Raw genomic sequence first — 21,269 nt, forward strand, 5'->3', positions numbered from 1 at the left:
TTCCCAACTTTTTTTTCTTTAGTGGCACAATTTTGCTAACCAAAATCATCACAAGACACACCAATATCTTACTAACCACAAACACATTATATCTCATACACTTGCTCAACTGCCCAAAGTGGGGAATTACAGGAGAAGTTGGTAAAAAAGGTGCTTCGAGATCAGTTTTCACAGATGGTGCACTTACTGAGCACTTTGGTGGCATCTTCAAACTGCTTTGCTCTATTGCCTGACTTACCTGCAGAGCTTGTCTGTCTCAGGTTCAGACCCAAGTGAGCTACACTCATATTTCCATCTCATGGGACACCTGGATAGCTCCAACGGTGCACCACTGTGCCGTAGCACACTGGTTGAAAAACACTGAAACCTAGATGACTGTGGCTACTTTCATGCCTCTTGCATTTTTCAGTAACATATTTTAGGTTGTTCACAACGCTTTAATACATTGAAATAGCAAACATGGAAAGTAAAAAATGGCATTACTTACACCATATCCAGTTAGCTAACTGTGTTTGTCGTAACAAGAGCAGGGAAAAGACCGTGTGTAAGGTTGTCCTCGATCACTTGGCTGCTGATGAATTCTCAAGTCACATCACTCTGGTCCAATTTCCTTTATCTTCTTTTTTCCTCAACTGAAAAGTAATATTTCAATACAGAAACAACCCAATTTTTTCAATTTCTGAAGTTCCACAAAGCTGTACAAATCTATAAAGCTGTAGTTACATTAAAGGTGGATGTGAACTGTGAATCACCAATGTGAGGTCTACAATGACATTAATTTAAAAATTAATTAAAACAATACTAATTCACTGCCAATAAACGTGGTTGAGTCTGGGGTGCAGAGAGCTTTGTCACCAGAAAAATATGAAAGCAGCCAATTAAAGGGCAGTCTCAGGTCACCTGCTGGCCAAAAGATTAAGGACTCACATACACTTGCATTTAGCTGGCGTCCTTCACTCAGAAAATATAGGTACTCACACAGAAATTAAACAATTACAAGTCGGTACTAATGTTTAATGGATGCTGACATGCGCTGACACCACGTATGTTATGCAGATAAACAAATGTATTACATGATTTCATGCATTACCCAGTTCATTTAAGTAGAATTTATAAAATATTTGGCAAGGTTGGTGCCAAACCGCCACTGTTATCATACCTATGTAAATGTCTGCCACAGAATTTGAATAGAATTTAAATAGAGTTTAGTGTTGTCATACCTACAATCTTATACCTCTCTTTGAAATAAAATAAAAAATGTTATTTATGTATATTTATATATACAGTATATAAAGTAATATACTGTATAAATATTTACATACATAAATATATATATATATGCAGGAGAGGGCAAACGTAGGTCTTCTATTATTATTTATTAATTATTGTATATTTTTTTAATGATTTGTTCTCTTATTATTATTAAGGTGTGCTTGAGTATAGGAAGTAGACTGCAAGAATGTAAATACGGATGGCTGGCAATTTGAGCACTTATGAGATTGTTCCTAAGTGCATAGTGCCATTGTGACATTGCTTTGAGTTAATAAAATTAACACAATTATTGAGATAATAAAGCTATTGTAATAATCATAACCTGCATTCCTTTTTACGTATGGACAAGTGTAAACCTATTATATGGTATATGAATGGGTCCACTAAATATCTTTTTTACATTTTTTGGTTTCATTATATATGTATATTTAAATCATTTTATTAATTATCTTTTAAAATCATGACAAAGCAATAACTACTTAAATTATACATGTATGTTTTACTTAGCAGAAAAGAAACATTTTTAGGTTACTTAAAATGAGTGATAAAATGATGTAAAATATGATTGTGTGAGTGGCCATTATCTTTGACAATTCAAAAATAGCTTATAAAGTTTAATATGACAGTATGAAATAACTTTATTGAGGAATTGCGACAATTGTTAATTCCAAACGTAGTTTCATTAAGTTTGCTTTAAAGAAGTCCCTTTTTGTTTAACAATTTTGCATGAGTCCTAGTTTTAATATCTGCACACCTCCTGGAACAGTTTACTTTAATGCAAGGTCTAATTATGATTATGGTCTCTATATATTTCAGTTCTTGGTTATTTGTGAGGCAGAATCCCAGAAGAGTTAAGAGAAGTGATGTAAGTAACATAAAACAAACTGTGCAGTTTAAGATTATAATGCTGATGAAGATATACCACTGGCTGTTTTGTTGCTACATTTTTGGTTTTGTTGTGGTTTTTTTTTTTTTGAGACCATAAAATTCACAAAAAGTATAACAAATTTTATTTTTGTTTCTTGGGCTGTAAAAAAAGGCTCTGGCACCTTAAAATTCGTTTATTTGGGTTAGGAAACTGGATGGATGAATTTTTATGTTTTAAGAAATCCCTTTAAAATGAATATGAGTTAACTCCTTGTTATTATGTACTATTTCCTAATAGTATCATTACAACAGAGTATACTGGCAGAAGTACAGTAGATTAATTTTAGCCAGTGCCACATGCAGAACTTCAATTATTCAAAGTTAAATTATTTTACTTGTCAGTGGTTAGATAGAATATTACATCTACATGTGCTCCAAAACAGTGAAAAACTCAGCGTACACTGCAAGTTCATATACATTCTTATAGTATTACTTTAGCATATAATGGACTCAGCTATATTATTATTTTGAAAAAGTGCTTGATAGTAATTACATGATTAACAAAACTGTTTTTAGATACAGAAAACCTTTTGGGAAATATTTGTTAGAATGATACATCTGCCCTTTGGTGTAGTCAAAGGAAAGAGTGCTTAACATTCCAAAAATGTCTAATTTGCTATAAACTAAAACAAGGGAAGCACGAAGACAGGAGCTCCAAGAGAGATAAATACATTTAGCAGAACATATCTTATAGACATTGTTAAAACGCAGGATTCCTTTTCTTCAGTACAGGCACTTTAATTATAGAGAAGTAGAGACCTCATGAAAAAAAGACAACAATTATGGAAGAAAGTATTCATTCAGTGGTCAATTAAAAAATGCATACATACATACGTGTATACATGCATAAATAAAATACAATCATTTTTTTAAACAGTAGAAAACACATTAGTATATTTCAGTGGAGAGAAGAACTGAGAGGAAAGCTGGTTGACTAAGGTAGCTTAACTGTATTTACAATGGGGGACCAAAATTACGACTGAGCTCCCAATAATTTTAGGGAATTAGAAAAACATAAAAAGGATTTTTGTTTAAAAGAGCTGGTTGAAATCCACAAAAGTTTCATAAATGTTGGCAAAATGATCCCTTTCTTGTCAAATGTTTAAATATTTAAAATGAAATTTCAGCCTTGATAGTGGAATGTAGCTCATAAGCATTTAAGACAAATATGCATCAAACGATGACAGGGAGACTTTGATATCCCTGAAGAAACGGTGTGGCACTTCTTTTTTTTGTGCCTAAATCTTCTCAGGTAGAGCACCCATGACCCATTATTTCTCGTTTGTATCTGAGTGAACTGCTATCCATACTTCTCTGGGAGAAAATGGAATGGATAAGTCTTACATTTGGCTAGCGAAGTGGCGTTGGTAAACAGTTGATAATACAATTCTTGTATAGGACCTGACTTCTCAATTAGCTTTTAGCAAAAATAACTAATTTTGTTTGAAATAAACAGTGTGGCCGATGGAGTAGGAGACCTAGCCATGCAGCAGAGGTGGTGATAAACCCTGAAATAAAGATAATCAAAAATGTCAAGGATCTCAATGGGGATTCACAGATTTCAAACGGGTAAATCAGGGTGCTGTCCTTCTACTTGAATCTTTGCAAAGGACCTCAGCATATAATGCAAAATGTGCCATTAGGACCAAGTTTCATTTAAATTATTCCAATGAAGAAAAGTTGTCAAAGAAAGATTGCAATGCATATTAAACAAGTGTGTTGAGTGCTCTTTTCCCAGTATTTTTATGAAATAAATTTTATACTCAACAGCAATATTAATAGCCATGTATTTTAGTGAGAAAAAAAATATTTTCTGTTTTACATTAACTAGAAGCACTTTCAGGGTTGCTGCCTACATTACTAATAGAACCTAAATTTGAATAAAGCAGATTCAGAGGACAGATGGACAGTTTGCATCTACAATTGCATTTATTCTGAAATATAGCAAAATGGTGGACTATAAATGATAAAGTAATAAGGTTTTAAACAAGGAAAATTTGTACTTTTAACTGATGACTCAAACTTTAATTGGGTAAAGAATACGATCTCTGCAGTTTGCATACACATTCGAGTCAAAGCCACAAAGTGATTTATGTAATAAAGCTTTTAATATTTCAGTTAATTCAGACCCAATAGTTCAAAAATGTTTGCCATCTCACTGAGATTTTATAACTTCCATAATCATTTATAATGATTTTTAATACACTTTATAATTACATTTTTAAAAAAGGTTATTTTTCCATCAGTAGTCTACAAGAATATCAGTTCTATAGTCATAGACACAAACGTGATGTCCACTTGACTTACCTGCACATTGTGGGACTGACAAAACCTTCCATTTTTTGAGAATAGCCGTTTGTAATATTTCTGCAATAGGACTAACTTCTCCTTTTCATTAGTACAATAATAAAATCTTCAACAAACTAGATTATAGGTACGCCATGCCACTATGCTTGTTAAAAAGCAGGTTAAGAAGTTCACCCCAGAAATGTATTGAGACGACGAGGTTAAAACATAACAAAGAAACCATTATACACTCTTAAAAACGTAAGAAAATAAATGGTATTGTATTGGACATTATGACAGTATTCAAATGCGTATTTAACACTGACATGTTTGTTAAAGATTCTTTAATTAGTTTATAAATATATCTTTTTAAAATTCAGCATACAAAAGATAGTATATACATCCACAGAACTGTGGTTTCAAATTCTGTTGCCATGGGAGAGCCATGTTTGCAGCTCACTTGCACCAGCTTGGGTCGATTTCAACTATTTACATTCCTCACATCATGCAAATTTGCCAGCGCAAATTTCTCACCTCCTACTGGCCTTAACTCAGTCTCATGTGCAAATGGAGACTTGTACTAAAGTTGATTTAAGATTTTGAGAGTGCTGACAAGCGCTCTAATTGATTAAGCTGAAGCTCTCTAGTCCAAACTCCACCATCTCAGCGTATACTCTAGTTCAGTCACTGCAAAGTCACTTCTTCCAAAACTAAAGCAAACCATTTTTGACTTTCTTCGAAAAATGCGGCCAAATTTTACTGCAGAAGAAATCCAAACCATTCGCTCCGAGTTCCATTTGTGACTTTTAACATGAGAATGTTCATGTTCAGGCTGTATTTTACCATTTTTATATTATATATAATTTTATATATTTTTTTCCTTTGAGAATTCCAATCTCGCTTGCAATGTGTTTAGCTAAATGTTTCCCTTCTTTGCAGATGTCTACGGTATTTATTCATAAGGGAATAAGGCAGTGACATTATGTTTCAACATCCACATGCATTAAGCAAAAATCCATTTTCTGATTTGTTTGTAGATGCAAGGTCCACTGGTTGGCTCTTTAAAATAAAGTCCTTAATAAAATAAACATGGTCAAGCTTAAGACAAAATCCATCATCTCAGTACATAGTGCTTTGGTTATATTGCAGCCTCACATATTGGAAAGACTGAAGTAGAAGCCAAACAGGTCATTTGCAAACGTATCTTTCCACAGTTCTCTCGCATTTCTTGCATGTAACATAACAGCACCAGTGGTATTTGCAGTTACACCTTTCTACAAGCTTCTCGGTGTAGGGGTTGTAGCCTCGTCCACAACACATAAGATCACAGCTGTCACTGCCAATGGATGTCTTGTTGCAATGTCTGTGAAGGGGAAAAACATACATTTATAGTGAAAAAACAAAACAAAACAAACAAGGAATGGCACTGTGCCAACCGGGGTAAATGTCTTTTACGTTAAGCTTTTAGAATCTAATTTACCTCCGGTTTGGTTGAATCAAGACTTTAAATGCATTTTGCGGAATGCCATGTGTTTCCAATTAGTGTCCCACTTCAGTTACCATCCCACACACACACACTTACACACACCAATGCACACAACAGCCAGTCAGAAGCTTGATCCAGCTTGGCACCAAGGGAGTTAAAATATCTTATCTCACATTTAAATCCCCCAATCACGTTAACACTAACATTTGTATTATTCAGTTAAAACAGCGTCCTGCACAAAATTATGCCTGACCTGCAAATGACCCCTTAAGTTGTTCACAAACAGAATTGACTGAATGGCAGAATTAAATGACTGTTCAGTGTAACCGGGTGTGTTTCTTTTGTAATATTAGCTGTATGACCAACTTAATAACTGTATTCATGACTGCTGTCCAAGATGCAAATAAATTACACTACAGCACATTCCAGAATAAGCTATTAAAAGCCATTGATGTATTGTTGAAAGGAAGCAGACTGATCAAAAGTGCTGCAAAAAACATAATTTAGGATTTTCTAAAACAAAAAATTACATTCACACCGGTTTCTAATCCAGATGTTCTATATCTTTCTCACGTACTCACAATTGTTTTCTTCTGTACATGCAGTTGCCATATATCCCACTTCACTTTCATAACTGAAATCAGGTACTTATTAAATAAACTCATACCTGAACTGTAAATTAACTCACAATCAAGATACTGTAATGCAACACCCCCTCTCTCCCCCCACATTAGTACACATTAGTTCTCCATACTGAGCTCCAGTTCACTACCTTTTTGTGTCGACTAATCGCACACAGACAGCTCACATTAACCCGTCAGATGGGGTGACCTTCATGTGCATGCTGAAAATTCCAGTCTATAGGCCTCACAAAAGCCACTGTAAGCATTCCTAACCTGCCGGATGCAGACAGTCGCAAGTGAATCCTGATCATATCTTTGCCTTGTTTTTCAACAGCACACGTCACAAGTCAATGTTTCCAAATGATAACCAACTAAAGAAAATCAGCAACGCCTGTCCTTGTCCTATTTTTGGAGCAAACTGCTTCTCTCTGTTTATCTGTAAGTGCTCTCTCCCTGGCATGCACATTGTGACAATTGAAAAAGGTCTACAAAACTTGTCAATGACATTCTGGACTTGAATAGACCAAATTCTTCACTACAACAATAACAAGTCAAGAAAATTTCTAAATCAATATTGCAGTCCCAAAACAAATTGTTTTGTAGGATCACAGCGAGGCATATTGTGCACATGTACAAGATGCACAAATTTAATGAACTTTCAGAAGCACTCTTGGCTGCAATAACTTGCAAAGTTTTGCTTTGTTTTTTAAAAAAATTACAGCAGGGAGTGTGGCATATTGGTAAGGCTTTAGACATCTAAACCCAAGACTGTGGATTCAGATCCTGCTACTGACACTGTTTGACAACAAGCAAGTTACTTCACATGCCTGTGCTCCAATTGGCAAAACAAAAATAAATGTAACCAATTGTCTTCACCAAATGTTTTAAGTCCTCATAAATAAACATTTCAGCTAAATAAGTACAAAAGAAATAAATAAAAAAAATAATGTACATTTAAGAGAAGAATTTACTGGAAAGGCCTGTTTATTGCTATGATCATTGTCAATGTGGAGTTTTCCGGAGAACTGTCATCAGGTACCCCAGCTTTTACCCATAACCCAAAGAAGGAGAAATTGTGCAAACCGACCCAGAATACGGGAATGTGGCTGAGTGTGTATTTCCTGGCATTAAACTTTCTTAGGACAGCATGGTTAGTGCTGCGGTCTCTGTCAGTGTGGAGTTTCCATTGGGGTTGTCATCAGATACCCCAGCTTCTTTCCATAAACCAAAGAAGAACAAATTGTGCTAACTAGTTCAGAATGAGTGAGTGCGGCTGAGAGCGTGAGTGCTTCCTAAGTCGATTTAAAGAGCTGTTTCCTGCATTGAAACACTGTTGCCAGGATAGTTTTAGCTTTCTGCAATCCCTTAACAGAGTCAATAAATTTAGAAAGGGACAAATATATTATTACATTAATATTTATACAGTTCTAAAGGAAAAAATATAATTAATTTCAGTTTAGACACTGACACTTAAGCTTTCATGCCAGTATATTATATGTATGTTTTCTATTAGATAACATTCAAATTATTTTTTATTGTATTTTATGTTTATCATATATTTTCCTTTTTTATTTTATCAAAACCATATTAAGTAATTCTCAAACATGCTTAATCCAATTCAGGGTTATGCGTGGTTGAAAGCTATCCCATCATCACTAGGTGTAAATTAGGAAAGACCCTTGATAACATATTTTTCTTTCTTTCTTTCTTTTTAGATATTATTATTTTCTATGACTGTAAGATATATAATTTATTATCAAAGTAGTTAGTAAAAAAAATATATATATATATATATATATATATATATATATATATATATATATATATATATATATATATATATATATATTCTTATTTTATATGAACAAGTACAGGACATACAAACTAGACACAGACAATGCCTGAACCTTTGCATATTGAAATACTGGATCAATTTAAAAACGTTGAATTTTGCTAAAACACATGAATTTTAATAGAAGACTACCATCTTTTGTATGCTGAATTTTAAACAGTAACATTTTCATTTAATCTACACTATTTCAGTTCCACATTAATAACAGATAGCATATACTTGTATAAGTCAAGATTTTTTATCACATGTTCATGTGTTGCTTAAATGTTCGGTATTATGCCAAATACCATTACTTAGCATTCAGAAATTAAACATCCATCCATCCATTATCCAACCCACTATATCTTAACTACAGGGTCATGGGGGTCTGCTGGAGCCAATCCCAGCCATATTTTTTGAAAACTGCTAAAATGCATTCAAAGTTAATTCTAATACTATTATAATTGAGAAGAAAGTTTTTATTTGAATGCATTTAATCTTTTTATACTAGCTTATATAATGATAGGTAGTTTTTTCAACATTTCTATATGGTTATGCTTGCTTTTTACACTCCTTTACTCTATAATGATAACTACAGAATTTACATCATTTTTACAATAATTAATATAATTATATTGTTTAATTATGCAAACACAGTAATTGCATGGAAATTTTCAATATTATAGTATTTAGAATAGCCATAAAGCCATAATTATGCTTCCATGTCTTTTAATTCCATTAAAAACCATCTGGGTTTATACTGTATATATTGCATTCATGCCAATTAAAAACAAAACTAATTTTCTTAAATGTGGCGTAACATTTTAAATGTGTAGTGCTGTAATTTTAATTTTATAGATATGGTTGAATTATAAATAAGCATTATAATTGCAAAAGTTCAGAATAATGCTTGTAAGATAATGTTTCAAATTACAGCACTGTACTGGATAAGATGATTCAGAATATGAATAGATGTTTGTAACATATCCACTTGTAACATATCCAAACTTTTTCTCCAGATCATCCTGGTGTTCTGAAAGCACTAAATCCTTTTTGTGTTACTGAGATATGCTACTACTGGGCAATAAACGTAATCCTCAAAGATCAGAAGGTTAAAGCTTGGGCTCATTAAAGTTAAGTAACTTAGATAATTTCAAGCCTACGGACATGTAATGTGAGGGTCTTGGAACTGTAATGCTAGTCTCTGTCTTGTATGGACTTTGGGAACACAGATTATGCATTTTTATGTTATCAAAACTTAGTGTACAATTTAAAATGAATAATTTCGTGAGAATTAGTAACCTGCCTTTTGGAAGGATTTCATTTAATTTGTTCACTGCTTGGGCATGTTATTTTGTGTACAATAAAATTATGTTTCCAGCAGACAGGCGGCTTGGAATTCTTTTGCAAGTAAGTTTGTAGGTCTGAAACGGATGAATTTTCCTTCAGATGACTGTTGACATTTTTGCTTCAGTAAACACACTTTTCACATATTTAGATTTAAATTTAAATGTTTTAGTTAATTTAAGTAATGTATTGTAATATGCTTTAATTAAAGCATTAAGTTGTTGTATCCTACAGTATGTAAAAAAGTTATTAGATATGCTATTACAATTGTCTGTTTTCTAACAGAAGAATTCTGTCATTCTCTTCAACATCAAAGATGGCTAGAAGGATGATTCTGGTGGGATCTCTGCCAATTCTTTCAACAGCTGTTAAAATCTAAATCTGATATATTATAAAAAGAGGGCCATTGCCAATTTTAATGTACAGGAACCATACACATTCATTCCTTTTCTGAACCCACAATGCAGAGTCATAGTAGGGAATCTTTAAGTCAAAAATATAGTTCTAGCTCTTATAATATCTTACAAAACCTGAAAAAATAATGACTAGTGTGATCTTTGTTAGCAGAGGCAAATAAGAGGTGTTGTTATAACGTTGTCAAAGAGATTAGGTTAGCACAGAATGTCACACCCTACAAGATGGGTTGACTTTAGTTATTAATAAAAATGTACAATACTTAGCTACAGATTGTTTTAGTGGCATCCAGCTGAATGTACGATAAACATCTCAGCCTTAGAAAAGCATGTGAGCTGTTTTCACTTGAATGTATAATGTCCCATTGAGATTACATGTGGCATGGCACTACCGACTATATATACTGTACAAATTTTCAATTTGTATCTGCTCACCTACACTACACAGAAGATTATGTTGAGTAATGACTAACACAGATTACAATCAGAAAACTTCATCTCGTTTTAGCATGAATTTAGAGTTAACAGATACTGATCAGTGAAGCTTTTCTAAACAGTTCTCAAAAATGAAACTAAATAGATACGTTTGTAATTCCTGTCCAAATTTAATGGCTTCTAAATGATAATTACTGTCTGTTAGGTTTTTAATATTGATCAATACTATTTACTCATCCACTTTTTTCTATTCGTGCCATTTCAGGAGTAATTCCTTACTTGGCCTATTGTTCTTCCTGTGACACTAATTGGAATAAGTGAGCTCAAGAAAAGTCATTAATGGATGGATTCATTTTCTAATACACTTAGTAACAAGACGAGCAAGCTAGAAGCCAAATGTGCCACCATGCTGCCAAAACTTTGGTTTTATATCTTTTTTTTTTAGCTTTAATTAATGATGACCTACGGAGAAAATAATGACAATTTACAAATGTCGGTTATTCTTTTACCCTAATTCTTCCCAGTCTAAAGCCCTAATATCTAAACGTTCATTCAAACATACCTGTCTTGAGTTCCGAGGGAACCAAGTTTTTCATTCTTGGCACAGAAATCTGGAGAGCTCTGAAGGTATACCAATTCATTTTCACGTACTGGACGGATGTCAATATCTTTTGGAACCAGTTGCTTCCGAGTGCCCATTGGTCGATGTACCACTTTAGTAGCCGACAGGTACTTAGTCTTTAAATCAATGGCAATGTCCTTAAGATCTTGGAGGCCCCTCCAGCATGTCTTTATTGAACATGAGCCTGAAACACCATGGCACTTACACTTTAATTCAAGAGCTTCACTTAATGCCTGCAATTAAAGAAATAATAAATATGCTTATTGACTATTTTCATGACATCATATTACAGCAACTTCAGCCTCTCTTTTAGGTGATATTTAATTCTACAGATTTATTGTAAGAGTTGCATATGAAGAGCAAAAGAGCCATACCACAATGGCCTGAAAATACAGCAATTGTTGAGGCAGCAAATTGCTATAAGTAAAAGACTGGTAACATAAGTTTTGAAAAGCACTATTTAAGGAAATGTTGATTCAACAGGAAATTAAATACCTGCTGTTGTTTTGAATCATTTTACTTTACACCTTATTTTACTAAGTAAAAGATTTTAAAATATTCATTTTTCAAATGCTGGTTTGTCCAGGCACAAGTCAGTTTTATTAGCATAATGCAAGGAACATTCTTGTGCTTCACGTTTGAACTTTTGTTGACTGCAATGTTTTCAGCCCCTCATTCATAGCATCCTAATAACCCACTAAACTACATCAATGTTGCTTCTTCAATCGCTATTGATATCTGTTACAGTCTTTAAAATCAAATAGGACACATGAAGACAAAACAGGGCCAAATGCAGCATGCACTGTACTTGCTCCTTTAATGTTGAAGATTAATGGGACTGAATTCTATGCAATGTTTTGTCCATTTCTTAAAAAATGAAAAATAAGTAACATCTTCAAGTTGTAACCAAGGATGTATAAAGAGATATATACACTCATTTGTTCCCTCCAAAATATTAAAAAAACACCCTCTTCATAAATAGATGCAAACCACCTGGCATGCCCTTTCTTTCAGACCCCTTACAGCTGGGTTTTCAATTATTCTGTGCACCAACATAATATTATTTTAGAATACACTTCATTTAATGAAAAAACATATGCTATTTATTTAAGAGATTAAATTCTACATATTTAAAATATAATCTTCTACTCTACAAGATTATATTTAACTGTAACATCAGCGTACAGATACTGACTGCATCTAAAATCATATGAACCAAAATCAATTGTCTTCTTAAAGATTTAAATATTGTCCTTGTTAGGAGACGTGCCATAAAATTTTGCATGCTAATGTTTTAAAGTAACATATAATCTTTAACATCGGTTAAGACAGGACCCGTTTCACAAGACTCCTTGTGTCATATAATCATATTTTCATTAGAATATTAACATTACCTGTCGTCCCACTTCACTGTTGTGGAGGTGCATCAGTTTATTCGCCTGTGAACCAGACTTTTTCATCTTCATTGGGGCATCAGAGAACTTGGAACCCATCAGAAGTCCATAATGCAGGTTGTCTGCACAGCCACCCCACCGGTAGCCTGGCCCAGGAATTTCTCCTGGGATTGGCCCACAGGAGCATCCTCGAAGATCACCAGAAGTGCAGGCTCGGGCAATAAAGTGACTAATAGCAGCTGCTGATAATGCATACACAAATGCAGCTTCTCTTGTCCCTGTATTATTGAACACATACCATAGTCAGACAAAAGTATTTCCTTAAAGTCTCCAGATATCATCATTTTAATTTGTGATGTTTGTAAAGCAGATCTCTATCAATTGAAATTATTACCTTTTGCCTGCTAGAGAATTATATACAGATGCTATTTCAAAGGGAGTGCATATTATTAAAATGATACAGCCCTTAAAAGACGGCATAAGAGATTCATTGCACTCAAGTCTTTAACACATTGTCTGGAATTAATTTTACAGTCCCATTCAGTTCAACATATAGTAGCCCTGTAAAGGGAAAAAAAAATCCATATCCAGTAACTGCGGGGTAGCTTACATACATTAATTTGATATGTTGCACTTAATAGCAAAGTTGACAGAACACCACCTTGACTCAACATGGTACACATCAAAGACGCTCTTAGGCTTGTCTATGCTAAGCCAGTTAATCCTGGCAGTGGTTTACAAGGGTGGGCAACTTTACGAAGACTGTCTCCTTTAAGAGATGTCATCAAGTTATCAACTCTTTGTTTGATTCCAAGCCAAATGTTTGAAGTGTGTCTGCAATTATCTTGAGAGTTTTTAGATTTTTTTTTTTTGCCAATAAGCTCACGGTATTTCAGATTTATTGTTATTCCACTGGCAGCATAACAAAAAAGCAAATATATCTGCTTCAAGCTCTAAAAAGATAACGCACAGAAACCACAACCAATAAAACATGGTTTGGTCTTGCACCAGTGATCAGTTGCATCACTCAATAAATACAGGTGTGCCTTATCTGAAAAGTGTCCTTATGGAATACCATAGGTGGTAAAAATAAAACCTCTAGTGGAAAAATAGTGCAACATTTCCAGCTCACGTGATATTGTCTCCGGCTTCACTATTTGACAGTAGCCTTTATCTACAGAAAGTGCTCATACAATGTCTGAGCAGGTCTCAGATAATGTTATTGTCTATCAATGAAGACCAGATTTCTTCCTTTACTGAAGAAATTGAAAGTGCAGCTCAAATCCATTGTCATCCGTCAAAAGTGATACCTTTTATTAGGTAATAATATGGTAATTAGTGGGGTATACGCTATCTATTAATACCTAATTACAAAACAGATTTGCAATAGAAAAGAGAGCAGTAAATCTGTAAAATCATTCACTTTATGATTTAAATTAGTCTTTGATGCATTTTGTGAATATACATCTAACAAATATACTTCAGATCACCCAAAATTACAATAACTCTATTAAACACAGAAGAGACGGATAAGCACAAGCTCTAATTTAAAAACTACTTTCTTCCAGAATGCTGACTTGTATAAAACTAAATTAAAGGGTTTATCAAATCATCTGTACCACATAACTGTTAGCAATGAAGTATCCCCCACAGACACATAAGGTCACCCTCAAAAACTAAAGTATTTCTCACAAAGAGACCAAGCAGTATAGTAGATATTAATACTTGGGGGAATCTTCAAATCTCAAGCTGACACATTTTGAAACCTTAAGGCAACAAGGATTGATGAGCTGTTTTGGAGTGAATGACTTCGTTTCATTCATATAGTTCACGATTTTAAGACCTTGCTGGCCAGTATAAAGAGTAAGAATCAGAAGCTTTTAAGGCTATCTTGAGGGAATTATGGCATGCAGAACTGTAAAATGTTCAAATGCACTTGAATTTCATTTTGTCTGTTTTGGTTGGTATTTTTTCATAAATGTTGTATTCTTCTGAACTCATTTGGAGATTCTTTTTATAAACTCATTGCAATACTCACATAATAGTTCTGGTAAATAATGTAAAGGTGAAAACTTTTCAAACAATTTTTTATAAGTAAAATTTAGAATACAAATCATTTGAGAGAGATTTGTGCACAAGGACACTGTTCTAATGTAGTCTGCAGTACCACAGAATACCCAACGTGGTGCTCTGCTACTCTTGAGACCATAAGTGAATAGTGAATGATAACTACAGAAAGGAAGAAGAGCACTGAACTTTTTTATATTTATGTTTGACATGAAACAAGCGTCAAACAAATATTACACAGCTAATATATTATCTGCGTAGTACTATTAATGGAATTTTTCAACTGCTATGAGCAAAAGATAACAGCTATAAAATACAGTAGATGTTCCATCCATGTGGTGTTAAAGGTAACAGCTATGCCAGATAGCAAGTCCAAAAAAATCATGCTTGGCTTATCAAATTTTTTAATCTGCAGACATAAGGACTGTTAAGATCACAGCAAATGTGATTTAATAGGGACTTGATCAGTGAGACAAAGAGTAGCATATTTAACTAGCATAGGCCGCACTGCGAGTTCCTACTGCACATTCAGCTGTACAAAGTGAACCCATCATCATGAGCGAAATCCCACTGACGGGAAGGAAACAGCACATCAATTCCAAGAGTGGGGAGTAAGCAGAGTCCTGCTTTTCATTCATTACACCACTTCCCTTTGTCCTCATTACTGCAAAATGAACCTCATCCAATAAAATCAAAGGTATTCAAATGGCCTCCAATCAGCATTAAATACTGTTAATACGAAATATGTTTAAATAGAAGACTTAAGTACCTCTCTCTAGGTCAGGTGAGAAGCTGGGCACCAATTCAATAGACGAGCAGTTCCACCTCATGTCAGCAAATGTTTTCTGGCATGTCTTTTTGACTTCTTTTGCTGCCTGAATAATGGTTTGCATTAACTCCAGGTTACTCCGGCAGAGCTGCACTTGAGAAGAGACCAATCCCTCCAGTATCTTGCAGTGCTGTGTCTGGTTTAGTTGCAATGAGGCTGGGGTTTTAGCAAGAGCTCTACCAGAAATAAAATGAGAAATGGGCAGATCTGATTACAATAACAGAACCATTTAGTTTACATAAACTAACAATAAGCTAAAGAAGACAGTGCACTTTCAAGTTATTGATCTACCCAATTAGTAAAGGGTGACTAGCTTAGAGGAGGATGAACCAAAAGACAGGCACACAAGAGCAATTTATTTACACCAAGATACATCCTTATATGAAGGGGAATCAAAACTCAACTGGAATTCTGCATAAATGGAAAGAAATGCCAGCTCGATAGAGAAGGCGGCTCTTTATTTAACCCAGTGTGAGGCTTAAAGGCAGAAACTCTTCAAATTATGCTGCCAAATGCCATTTAAGTTATCATTTAAGAAATGTTTTATCTATCAATTAATACATATAACTTATATTTACATAAACAGCTAGAGAGCAAATATATATATATATATATATATATATATATATATATATATATATATATATATATATATATATATATATATATATATATATGACATCACATTTCTAAATACATAACTGTGTTTTTCATCTTACTTTTTTTTACTTTTGCTAATCTTAAAGCTCTTGTATTGCACAGCTTTGGCCTAATGCAGCACAGAAATGAAAATTAAAGTAACTAATATCTACATTGTTAAAGTACAACAAATCTACTTACAAACATTATGCAAAAAAAAGCCTCATTCATTTTTAAAGATATTAAATGTACCATCTGATATCATAATGAATACAAAGTCTTTTATAATTAATGTCCTCTTTTACCTAATTCTTCTTTAGTCCTATGTCCTAAGACAAAAACTTTGAACCATTAGTCTTAAAATTGCACAAAGAAATTGAATCAGCTCAGGCAAAAAAAAAAAAAAAAAAAAGATTTGGGCAATTGAAATATTCTTGGACCTGTCTGGCCTCAAATAAAACTCTAAAACACATCTGGCTAATTTATAAATTGTAAGAGAATCAAAAGCTCAGCTCTTTCCAGGACACAACAGTTACAGGAAATTTGTAGAATCTTTGGCAGACACTCTTCAGAGCAGTCATAAACCATGAAGTAACAATACAAGGTTTTACATGGTGATGGACTTTCCTAAAGGTGTTAAATCATCTTTGCCACTGAAATGTGAACAGTAGATGGGTAATATTCCAAGTACCCTTTTATCATCTATGTTTGAAAAGAATGATAGTGCTGTCTTTGACTTTTGCTACCGATTACAATTTCATGGGATATCCTGCAATTTTATAATTCATGAGTGTGCCCTTGATCTAAGGCTGTTTCAAATTATGGGTGAACGGCACTGTGCCCATGCTGTGCTATGCCTTCCTTTCAGCTATTCTCATTGAACAGGTGCTTAAGACTGATTCGGCATCTGTTTTAAATAGACCATTACACTGTCAATGCTGTAAAATCCTTAACTTGTATTTATTAAAAATGCACTGGATTTCATGAAATAAAGTTTAAAAGCCAAGGATTATAAATACATTAACTTTATTGTATCAGCATAAACTCTTTTGATAAGAGAAATCAAGAGTTGTGTATTCCAATGGCGAGTGAACAATCTGATGGAAACACCATTTTAAAGTTATAAAAGATATGAATTACTTACAACCATTTAATTCCAGAGGAAACATTAAACTGTAGAAGAAGAGTGACAAGGCTCATCAAAGGGAAACTCCAAAGCTCTTTCATTATTAAATGTTTGCTGTCCAGGTAGACGAAATTTATGACTTTCAATTGTACTTCAATGTAATGATCTTTAACAAATGCCTCTTTTTCAACAATAAGATTGGTGGCAACCTGTCAAAAATGTAAAAGTATATCAGTTTTCAACGAGCCAAAGTATTTGTTAATGCAAATGTCCACAATCCATTAACTACATCACAGACATGTACCATTTAAATCTTTGAGATATGTTTTACATGCAAAATATCACAAATGAAATACTTTTTATCCTCCTGTATCTTTAAAATTATAATTTCTAAGCATTTGGTTTTACTTATGTACAACTTCAATGTTTTGGTGTTTATGACCCTCAAAAATATTTCGTGTCACTAAAACGTTTATATGGAGAAAAACAATGTATTTTATTATAAACCGAACTTGGCCGACGCGTTCATCCGCTCTTTCTGACAAATATTTTTAACCTTAAATTCTAAATCCTATTTATATATTCCTCTTCTGCTTTCTTTTGTGATCTGGAAAGTACGGAAAATAATCAGGAATGCTTTCAATTTTAATATGAATTACAGAGTGATTTGAAAATATAGCTTGCAAATAAAAATGATCAGATATTCCAAAGCTTAGCGATGTGACACACGCAGGTGTAGTGATGTTCGCGATGGATTCTCCCAAAATTGTCTCAGTTCCATTGTGACCAACCATCAAAGGGAGAAGACAATTTCAACTTCAGTCTAATTAACCAAATAAAAAAGACTGTATGATACATGCAAATAAGATAAATGATAAGTGTAAGAACAAATTCGCCACTTTAAAAAACTTATAATAGGCGGTAACTATTCTAAATTTAGGTCAAACAAGAATCCAAAAGATCTGTTACAGTATCCGTTGGGACAGAACAGAGCTCTGAAAATAACAATAAGCCTCAACCTACGGTACATCAGACGAGCTCTTCAGATATGCATGTGTAGTGTTCGACTATTTTTATTACTAGTCTGAAGTGTGTTTGTGAATTGAATGTGTAATAACGTAAAAAAAATATATAGAGTTGCTTGATGTACATTACCAAAGACTTCAAAGAACCCAAAACGAAAATCTATAAACAGGATCACTGCTCAAACGCGATGTTTTATATTAAATACATTGGTTATATCAAGAACAATTCATTTTACGCATTCATTTTCCAGCCCTGGGCGCAGATCGCAGGGTTCTAGTGTCTGTCTCACCGCACGGAAAAACTCGGCACGTATTTTACATAAACTCGTAGGTTTCCTGATTCGTGAACAAGCTTTTACACTGCGGAACTAGGACAGCGTTTGTCTATCGATCAATTCATTCATCCACCCATCGGCCTTTAAGATCTCCAAAAGTAAACGGCTCATCAGCTACATTTAAAGTACACGTAAGCGTGGATTACTTTCAAATGCCTGATTAACTTGACTTAACTGTGCTTTTGACCATTATTAATTTATTTCCTCACTGACAGTTTACAGTGAAATGATTTTTAAGAAGGTATGCCCTTCTAAATGGTTGCATAGTTTTCGCATTAGTGACCCTGCCTATAAGACGAATCACATAAGCACACTGTACCGCACTGCAATATGATTAAGTAATTCAGCTTACGATTTATATATATATATATATATATATATATATATATATATATATATATATATATATATATATACACAAGTAGCATGATGTTCCCAGATCGATCCGGAATTAACGCTATGTAAAACTACTACTACTACTACTACTACTACTACTACTAATAATAATAATAATAATAATAATAATAATAATAACAATACATTGTTACTCTTGTTTTATTGTCTGAACGGTCTTTAGCTGTCATGCAGCTAGTTTTACTTCGTTCTCAGTAGAGGCTTCTATTTCATTGTGCATCAATGCACAAATATGATACCCGTCAGGAGCAGCACAGTCTGTACGTGAATGAACAGAATTCCTGCTAAAAGGCACCCTTAGCTGTTTTTTACGCAAGGAAGCTAATTTATTCTATAACCTGAGTGAAATTTTAACTTTGCGTATAGTGTGAGGTAATAGATGAATACAAAGATATGTTCTTAATGTTAAGGAAAACGTATGTGTGCATCGAGGAGTTGCTATTTCGTCTACTCTTTCACATCGCGAAATCCAAAACTGCTCTGTGAAATTTCAAGGTCATGCATATGAGCTTTAAAACAGTTATCCTCAAAAGTATCGATGGATTCATATTGTTTATGAATGTGCTCAGGTTTTTTTTTCCCAGGGACTTGTTAAGCTCCAAGACGCAGCAGACAAGACAGTTCCCTCAGAAACAGATTACAAGCCACATTCATACCCACCTACAACTCCTGATAAGTAGCTCCAGAAAGAAAAAAAAAGTTATGTTTTGAACCGAAGTCCTGCCGTGAAAAACATCTGATTGTAAATCCACTGTTCCCGGAAAGAGATGAGGTCAGACCCGTATAGATTGGTATCGTGTTCTTCCTCCTTTTCTTTCTTTATTTCTTTCTTTCTTTCTTTCACTTATTTTCCTATTTTTCCAGCGCGACGCTTCCCAGCCAGCTATCGGTTCCCTGACTGAATGTGCGCGAGCTACTGAGCTGCCCAGCTCCAGCCTTATATTCACCTCCGGCGCCTTTGATCTCACGGTGATGTCAGCGCTAATTAGCATAAGAAAGCGCTTCGGATTTAAGCTTTAAGAAGAGCTAATGAGTGTTTGATCCTACTTTCAGAACACGTTTACATTCGATGAATTCACTGTTTAAGAATGCAAAAAGATTAATTATATTTGTTCATGGCAACCATTCATGTCTTGTTATTCACATATTACATATTTTATAATATATAATCTCGTTTATATGCACTGAACATCTTTCCCACAGTAATTCACGAGAAGATTTCTTGCGTATTAATGATAATTTGTATTTTTAAACCGAGTTCACTTTGTGAAGTTTTATATAACTAGAAAAAAATACTTTTTAAACAAAAAGATAGATAGATAGATAGATTGATTGATTCTAAACACATCTTTATTTACAATGTTAAATTTACAGTCAGATAGATAACATGAAATGTTATCGTGTATACTGTAGACTGTATTGCCATCCTATGTCTCCTATTGATGGAAAAACATTTACGCGAAATTCTATCTATCTATCTATCTATCTATCTATCTATCTATCTATCTATCTATCTATCGAGTCCAGGTTAAACGGTGTATTAAGAAGTCGATGTAATGCCAAGTATTTCTTTACATAAAATATCTACAGAGCTAATTTAGAAAATAAATTGTAAACGACACTGTGAAATTAAATTAAAATTATTCAGAACACTCTCAACCGGGACTCATGCATGTGTCTTTTTTTTTTTTTTTTTTACATTTTGCTTAAATTCTTAGGATAGTGTATATGTTCTACTACCCATGTCGCAAAAATACAATAGGGTTACCATACAATATATTAAAGTTTTTCTTCAGTGATAGTACCGTTATATCGTTAAAGGTGTTGATTTCTCCCTTTATTTTGTATCGTTTGCAATGACCCCCAGATTTACATAAACGGGCACAAGATATTATATTTTAATTCGTATTAAATCTTATATTTATGAACAATTAAGTAAAATAGAGTAAATTCCCTAACACCCTATGCTCATCATTCAAAACCAAGTAATAAAATATTTAGAAAAACAAATGGTATGTATTTTTCCTCAAACGTTGATGTAAATTTTGCAGATTTGCAGAATCCTGAATGTTACGTTTTTCCCATCAGTAATCAAAAGCTCTAAAATCTATGCCAAAAAACGAATTTAATGTTACATTTTCAAGTGCCTCATCATATTTACAGAGAATTTATTACACATGCTTAATTTTTTCTTTATA

At 33.7% G+C, this 21,269-nt stretch overlaps 1 protein-coding gene across 1 annotated transcript; it reads right to left on the reverse strand.

The window, feature by feature from the left end:
• Positions 1–4,285: 4,285 nt before the first annotated feature.
• Positions 4,286–19,972, reverse strand: wnt11 (wingless-type MMTV integration site family, member 11). The gene is made up of 6 exons (XM_039744587.1): positions 19,732–19,972; positions 17,316–17,506; positions 15,473–15,708; positions 12,637–12,914; positions 11,183–11,475; positions 4,286–5,848 (listed from the first exon to the last, which is right to left on the reverse strand). The coding sequence occupies exons 2-6, from the start codon at positions 17,396–17,398 to the stop codon at positions 5,674–5,676; spliced, it is 1,065 nt and encodes a 354-aa protein (XP_039600521.1). The 5' UTR covers positions 17,399–17,506; positions 19,732–19,972; the 3' UTR covers positions 4,286–5,673.
• Positions 19,973–21,269: the final 1,297 nt, after the last annotated feature.

The sequence above is a fragment of the Polypterus senegalus genome, chromosome 2 (genome assembly GCF_016835505.1).
Source record: "Polypterus senegalus isolate Bchr_013 chromosome 2, ASM1683550v1, whole genome shotgun sequence".
NCBI classification, from domain to species: Eukaryota; Metazoa; Chordata; class Cladistia; order Polypteriformes; family Polypteridae; genus Polypterus; species Polypterus senegalus.

What these genes read in the sequence shown, in the direction of transcription:
- wnt11 (XM_039744587.1), bottom strand. Translation starts at nt 17,398, where the DNA reads ATGAAAGAGCTTTGGAGTTTCCCTTTGATGAGCCTTGTCACTCTTCTT. An exon ending in TCCTCTGGAATTAAATGGTT is followed by an intron (nt 15,709 to 17,315) that starts GTAAGTAATTCA and finishes TATTTCTGGTAG; the next exon opens with AGCTCTTGCTAAAACCCCAG. An exon ending in TCCCTCGGAACTCAAGACAG is followed by an intron (nt 5,849 to 11,182) that starts GTATGTTTGAAT and finishes TCCCCTTCACAG; the next exon opens with ACATTGCAACAAGACATCCA.